Source organism: Salmo trutta, chromosome 32, assembly GCF_901001165.1.
Source record: "Salmo trutta chromosome 32, fSalTru1.1, whole genome shotgun sequence".
Classification (NCBI taxonomy): Eukaryota; Metazoa; Chordata; class Actinopteri; order Salmoniformes; family Salmonidae; genus Salmo; species Salmo trutta.
Window position 1 is genome coordinate 29,115,771 of NC_042988.1, and position 7,614 is coordinate 29,123,384.

At 42.6% G+C, this 7,614-nt stretch overlaps 1 protein-coding gene across 1 annotated transcript; it reads left to right on the forward strand.

The window, feature by feature from the left end:
* The first annotated feature begins 672 nt into the window (after positions 1-672).
* On the forward strand, positions 673-3,953 carry LOC115171651 (peroxisomal membrane protein PMP34). Its single transcript, XM_029728660.1, has 9 exons — positions 673-992; positions 1,217-1,277; positions 1,546-1,612; positions 1,968-2,122; positions 2,342-2,458; positions 2,541-2,686; positions 2,794-2,889; positions 3,092-3,174; positions 3,323-3,953. The coding sequence occupies exons 1-9, from the start codon at positions 918-920 to the stop codon at positions 3,468-3,470; spliced, it is 948 nt and encodes a 315-aa protein (XP_029584520.1). The 5' UTR covers positions 673-917; the 3' UTR covers positions 3,471-3,953.
* The last annotated feature ends 3,661 nt before the right edge of the window (positions 3,954-7,614 follow it).

The window sequence follows — 7,614 nt, forward strand, 5'->3', positions numbered from 1 at the left end:
ACAATGGTAGAAGAGAGTGTAGTTCAGTTTGGACTTCAGTTTATCGCTAACCTTATCGCAGGGACTTTGAAGCACTAACTTACATCATCTACATGCTGATCTTGGAATAAATTGACGATAGCAAAGATTCCATCTTTGACGAGGCCACATAAATGGAATAGGTACTAGCTAGCTTAATAGTTAATATTTGCTCGCTAGCTCTGCATATTCAGCTAGTGTGTGTGCGCGATTGACTGGATTAACCTCACTTCAGTTACGCTCATTGAGTGCCTTTCAGACAGTAGATAAGACCCCTCTGTTACCTTGCCAACTGAGGAACTGGCAGTGGATCAAAACATTGTGAGGCAAAGGGTGGGGGGGTAGCAATCTTTTGAAACTTAAAAACGCGCTATTAAGTGTCTATAATCAGCACAATTGCTTTCATTGCTTAATATTATTTAAATTACATAGTTATGTTTCAGTAATTTATTGGGGGGGGACAAATCATATTTTTCCAAGGATGGGGGGGTCGTGTCCCCCCCGGGATTTCCGCCCCTGGACAGTGGCCATACCTGGCTGGGCGCGCTTTTGAACTCATACGCAAAAGGAAAGCCGCGCTAGTCTCAGGTGGCCTATAGTATTCCATTCCAGTAGATGGCAGTATCGCCCTTTAGAGCGTTTCTGAACTCTGACTGACTGCACCACCAAACTGAGTTATTAGGAAACAGAAATCTCCACAACGAAATGTGCCTTATTTTTGGCACTGTCGGAGTACACAAAAGTCACTCAGCATGGAATGACAGCAGGTAAACTTACTCCACCACAACCAGTCTCACCGCAAGAAACTCAACCAGGGTGCTCTGCAGTTGCTGACCGACGATAGATTTGGCATTTGGCTAATATCGGCAGATCAAAGCTCTGCGCCCCTGAAGAATCAGATGTCTGACAATGGTGCCTCAGCGATCAACCTTTTGTCTTATGAGACACTGGTACACGCCGTGGCAGGTGCAGTGGTAAGGACATCTCAACGTAGTTTGCCTATGCATGAACAGTCCTTTAATAATAAAGACAATGCCAAAACGTTCGAATAACTACACTGAAATGTTACAACCGGTGCCTCTAGCTAGTTTGTTAGTTAGCATACTGTGTCAGATTGTATCAACTTTGTGAATTTGTCGTGTAACTTAGGTTTAACTACCCGTCTATATCCTATATATCATAATGCATTTGCTTCTAGGGTAGCATGAAGGCGATGTCCGTCTTCTTTCCTTTGGATACAGCGAGGATCAGACTTCAGGGTGAGTTGTAGAGTAATTGGTTATCAGCAGTCACTATATACCACCATCTTTGTTGTCATTGTGGCCATACTTGTCTGCTATAACGTTGGTCTCTGCACCCAAGGGTCAGTGAGTTCACAAGGAAATGAGTGATGGATATATAGAAGTGGAAACATTGACAAGAGAGACCTTACCATTGCATGAGCATACCAGAGCTGCAGACTACTTACAATGTTACAATAATGTAAGAAAATGACAATCCCTTTTCTGCCTTCCTTTTCTTTTGTAGTGGATGAGAATCGGAAGTCCAAATCGACTGCCATTCTCCTGGCTGAAATAGCAAAGGAGGAAGGCCTGTGAGTATTGTATGGAACTGTACACATACTTTACTACAATTTATAATCCACCTTCGATTGCTCAAATCAATTGATTGGAAAGGAAAGCTGGCCTCGTACCACCGCATACAGGGCTTTCACTATGCTGTTGTACCCATAGATCTAGAGTAGTAGAATGGCCATTCCTTTCAGTTCAAAGCAATGTTCCATGATATGTCCATTCCATCCATTGTATTTCTATGACTACTTTTATGTGTTGGGCCAGGAGTTTTCCCCAGTCAGATCAAATGCACAGGAAAAACTCCTAGTCCTGGGTTCCCATGGCTCAATGACTTACTTTGCGTATTTCCCTGGTCTCTCTCCTCTCCCCTCCCAGGTTGTCTCTGTACAGAGGCTGGTTCCCAGTCATCTCCAGTCTGTGCTGCTCCAACTTCGTCTACTTCTACATCTTCAACACACTGAAGAAAGTCATGGTGGGTAATCAGGGCCGGTCCAGACCAGGAAAAGACCTCCTCATGGGCTTCATCTCAGGTAGGAGGACCGAACAGGGACCTTTTAGTGGTAATGGCTAAGTCACTATCAACCTACTGCCACCTATTTTGATGGAGTCTAAGTCATTGATGTAGTTATTAGGGAAGGGGAGTCTGACAGGTGGTTAACAGAGATTCATTGAAGAAAGTAGATTTGACCTCCATATTGAAATGTATTTAAATGTCTTTCTGTTGCCCGTGTTGTGTGTTTCTCCCCCAGGGGCAGTCAACGTGCTCCTGACCACGCCCATGTGGGTGGTCAACACCCAGCTCAAGCTGCAAGGGGCAAAGTTCAGGAACGAAGACCTCCAGCAGACCCACTACAGAGGCATCTTTGGTGTGTGTTATTCACTGTTGTCTCTTTTCAGTACTAATAAAATGTGACTTACTCTCATCATACAATGTGTTTTCGATTGCAGATGCTTTCTCGCAGATCATAGCCAGCGAGGGAGTGGGGACTCTTTGGAACGGTACACTGCCTTCTCTGGTGCTGGTCTTCAACCCTGCAGTCGTGTTCATGTTCTATGAAGCCATGAAGAGGAGAGCAGGCCGAGGAGGGAGGAAGGTGAGGGAAGGAGAGGAGGGAGCCAGCTTTCACACCTCTGTGGCGTGTCTGAGTGTCAGTCATGCTGAAAGTTTTTAAGCCTTTGTTTTGTTTTTGTCTGCTCCTAGATTACATCAGCAGAGATCTTTCTCATTGGAGCTGTGGCCAAGGCCATCGCTACCACGGCGACGTATCCCCTGCAGACCGTCCAGGCCATTCTAAGGGTAAAAAAATACACAAGTTTGCATGTGTATCTATAAACGCACACACCTGCTAACTGAACACTCATAGCAGTGTTTCCCCAAAGTTACCCATCAAACTGTGTCTGATATCATGATTATGTGTACTGCTCAGTAAAATAAGTCCATATTTCCTGTACTCACAGCTCATTTTGTTGATTAAATTACGGTCTTTCTCTCCCCCCAGTTTGGGCAGCACAAAGCTGAGGGCAAGGGAGGTCTACTGGGCAGTCTCCGAAACATAGTCTACCTACTTATGGACAGAATCAAGTGAGTAGATCACACACACAATGGAACTCTTGCGTCTCAACAGTCTGACTACTGCAATGTGGTGGGACATTTTCAGACCATCTTGTGCCAATGAGTTCATCTTGTGTTGATCCATCGACGTGTTCCCTCCCTGTCCTCTCCCCTGCAGGAGGCATGGTGTGCTGGGCTTATACAAAGGCCTGGAGGCCAAACTGCTCCAGACGGTACTAACGGCAGCCCTCATGTTTGTGGTGTACGAGAAGATCACCGCAGCCACCTTCAAGGTCATGGGCATCAACAAGAAACTGAAGCACTGAGGTGTGAGCTAGCCCCTAGACCTCAACCTGCACTGGCTATACAACAGTGGTCACCACCCACCCTGGTCCCGGGTTTTGTTCCTGCCCAGCGATGAAACCCCTGGTTCAACGTTCAGATTGACCTATAGATATTACCACATATCTGGAACTTGATTTAGGTGTGTTTAGCAATGGGTTATGACAAAACCCTACACACCTGTCCCCAAGATGAGGGTTGGTGACCACTGGGCTACTGACTCCCCATCCCAACTTCCCTTTCCTCAATCCCAACATACACCTCAACCAGAGATGGTGTCTCTCCACTTTTCCCCTTACACTCAGGGGGTTATTCCACATACAGTATTCATATGTCTTCCCTACGATGACAATATGGGTGAATCTCTCTGGAAATGGTTGTACATGGTCTTATAGGAGGTGCCATAACTGTCTAGCATATGCATTCTGTGGCAATTGTATTATACCTGAATGAATGGCATTACATTTGAAGCTTGTTATGCTTTCTCCACCCCTATTACTTTGGAGTGCTGATAACTAGCAGTTTTACTAGCCAACTCCTTTTGGCTTAGACGTTGTCTTGCCAAATAGTTGTTCAGCAAGACGATGCCAAACAACTATTTGCTTAAAGCTTGGACAATGCCCAAGCTAGTGAAGAGCAATATTCTCAAGAACGTTGAGGGCTTGAGTGAAGCATCAAGGCATTTGCAAACATGACTATTCTATTTAAAACTCTGTATCTTTAACAGTGTTCCTTCAGCCCTTCGTTAAGACCACTGCAAACCCTTTCCGGAGAGATGTTACTGCTCTTGAAAAGTAGGTGTTGATTTCTCAGCTGGCTGTGACAGTTTGGTGCCTACAGTTGAGGTTGGAAGTTTATATACACCTTAGCCAAATACATTTAAACTCACAATTCCTGACATTTAATCTTAAAAATTCCCTGTATTAGGTCAGTTAGGATCACCACTTTATTTTAAGAATGTGAAATGTCAGAATAATAGTGATTTATTTCAGCTTTTATTTCTTTTATCACATTCCCAGTGGGTCAGAAGTTTACATGCACTCAATTAGTATTTGGTAGCATTGTCTTTAAACGTTTTGGGTAGCCTTCCACAAGCTTCCCACAATAAGTTGGGTGAATTTTGGCCCATTCCTCCTGACAGAGCTGGTGTAACTGAGTCAGGTTTGTAGGCCTCCTTGCTCGCACATGCTTTTTCAGTTCTGCCTACAAATATTCTATAGGATTGAGGTCAGTGCTTTGTGATTGCCACTCCAATACCTTGACTTTGTTGTCCTTAAGCCATTTTTCCACAACTTTGGAAGTATGCTTGGGGTCATTATCCATTTGGAAGACCCATTTGCGACCAAGCTTGAACTTCCTGACTGATGTCTTGAGATGTTGCTTCAATATATCCACATTTTCCATCCTCATGATGCCATCTATTTTGTGAAGTGTATCAGTCCCTCCTGCCGCAAAGCACCCCCACAACATGATGCTGCCACCCCCATGCTTCACGGTTGGGATGGTGTTCTTCGGCTTGCAAGCCTCCCCCTTTTTCCTCCAAACATAATGATTATCATTATGGCCAAACAGTTCTATTTTTGTTTCATCAGACCAGAGGACATTTCTCCAAAAAGTACAATCTTTGTCCCCATGTGCAGTTGCAAACCGTAGTCTGGCTTTTTTTATGCCAGTTTTGGAGCAGTGGCTTCTTCCTTGCTGAGTGGCCTTTCAGGTTATGTCAATATAGGACTCGTTTTACTGTGGATATAGGTACTTTTGTACCGGTTTCCTCCAGCATCTTCACAAGGTCCTTTGCTGTTCTGGGATTGATTTGCACTTTTCGCACCAAAATGCGTTAATCTCTAGGAGACCGAACGCATCTCCTTCCTGAGCGGTATGATGGCTGCGTGGTCCCATGGTGTTTATACTTGCGTACTAATGTTTGTACAGATGAACGTGGTACCTTCAGGCATTTGGAAATTGCTCCCAAGGATGACCCAGACTTGTGGAGGTCTACAATTTATTTTCTGAAGTCTTGGCTAATTTCTTTTGATTTTCCCATGATGTCAAGCAAAGAGGCACTGAGTTTGAAGGTAGGCCTTGAAATACATCCACAGGTACACCTCCAATTGACTCAGGCTAATTGACATCATTTATCAGAAGCTTCTAAAGCCATGACATAATTTTCTGGAATTTTCCAAGCTGTTTAAAGGCACAGTCAACTTAGTGTATGTAAACTTCTGACCCACTGGAATTGTGATACAGTGAATTATAAATTAAATAATCTGTCTGCAAACAATTGTTGGAAAAATGACTTGTCATACACAAAGTAGATGTCCTAACCGACTTGCCAAAACTATAGTTTGTTAACAAGAAATTTGTGGAGTGTGTGAAACGAGTTTTAATGACTCCAACCTAAGTATGTAAACTTCCGACTTCAACTGTATGTGCTGAATAGCCTATGCTTGGCCATCTGCGGTACGCACTATTGGCACAGGACAGAAAAAACTGGATGCTATCAGTGTTTTGTATGACTTGAGTTTTCTGAGTCGTCATACATAATGTACATTCGCGTCCAATACAACAAACAAATCTTGGCTTCAATTACGTACTAGAAGTGGATCTCATTTTTATTTTATTTTTACTCCTGAAATATTTACCTTGTATTGCCTTTTAATGAAGCCAGTCAACCATTTCTCACAGTCTTATGATTTAATTCAGAATACAATAATGATTATTCTAAATGCTTCTCTTATTTAAAACAAGTTTTCCCCAACCACCTAACAAGGAACAACTCTGGGCCCTAGTTATTATTAAAATACTGGTTTACCATAAGAGTTTAACCTAGAAAAATGTCTGCAAGACAAAAGGCTACTTTTATTTATTTAGGGTGTCAGTATAAGATGAGTGTTACGTCATGTTTCACAAAACTGTAGCCAGGAATGTTCAGTTAGTTTTACTTCATTGCTGCTCAACAGGTTTGTCTTCATTAGGCACCACCCGGACTGAAACAGGGAGGCATTACATGAACTTGTCCAATAAGAAACCCTCATTTTCATTTTACGTTGCACTAATGTTTTGTGCCCTAATGAACATAACCAAGATGAAAAGGAGAGTTGGTTGGGTCTGTCTGTAGAGAAATCAAATACACATTTTTTACATTTAGATAAATAATCTTAATCTCTAGATTGGATCAACATTTTTCCAAATTGAAACGCATAGTATACATTTTCTATGCTATCTTGGAATATATCTTGTCTACTTAACTTGCACAGAACATGTGAAGGGGTTTATATTAAAATCTAAACTAGTTAAATGAAAATGGACCAACTACAAAAATCACTACATGTACATTTGGCGGTGATAATTATAATTTCACTGCAACATTTTGCAATCTGTAATGTTGTTGTCATTGTTCACTGGAATTCTTGAGCCTGTACTTTTTTTTAATGCTAAGTGCCTCCAAACCTAGGAACTAGCGATGGTGATGGACCAGATCTGTTGATAGCACTGTAAAGACTGATGACACACATCACGTACAGACTGTGCTGATCAGTAGTCAAATCTGTTATGTCTTAAAATCAGTAGTTCATACAACCCATAATCTGCTGCCTTGCTTAGCCTAGACAGTAGGCTATGTATGTAGAGATTGGATGTTCAGAATGATATGAACAGTATGTGACCTGTACTAAGAAAGCTGACTGTCTTTCACAGCAATACATTCTACAAGTTATAATAACTGCTTCTCTACATTTTACTATATCTTTGTTGCACAGAAATTCTGACTTACAGTGCATTCGGAAAGTATTCAGACCCCTTGACGCTTTACACATTTTGTTACGTAATTTTTTAAATCTATTTAACTAGGCAAGTCAGTTAAGAACAAATTCTTATTTACCATGACGGCCTACCATGGCCAAAATCGGAAGACGCTGGGCCAATTGTGCGCCACCCTATGGGACTCACAATCACAGCCGAATGTGATGCAGCCTGGATTCGAACCAGGGACTGCAGTGACGCCTCTTGCACTGAGATGCAGTGCCTCAGACGGCTGCGCCAATCAGGAGCCTTATTCTAAAATGTATTCAATATTCCCCCCCCCCTCAATCTACACACAATACCCCATGACGACAAAGCGAAAACAGG

What these genes read in the sequence shown, in the direction of transcription:
- LOC115171651 (XM_029728660.1), top strand. Translation starts at nt 918, where the DNA reads ATGTCTGACAATGGTGCCTCAGCGATCAACCTTTTGTCTTATGAGACA. An exon ending in ACGCCGTGGCAGGTGCAGTG is followed by an intron (nt 993 to 1,216) that starts GTAAGGACATCT and finishes ATTTGCTTCTAG; the next exon opens with GGTAGCATGAAGGCGATGTC. An exon ending in ATAGCAAAGGAGGAAGGCCT is followed by an intron (nt 1,613 to 1,967) that starts GTGAGTATTGTA and finishes CTCCCCTCCCAG; the next exon opens with GTTGTCTCTGTACAGAGGCT.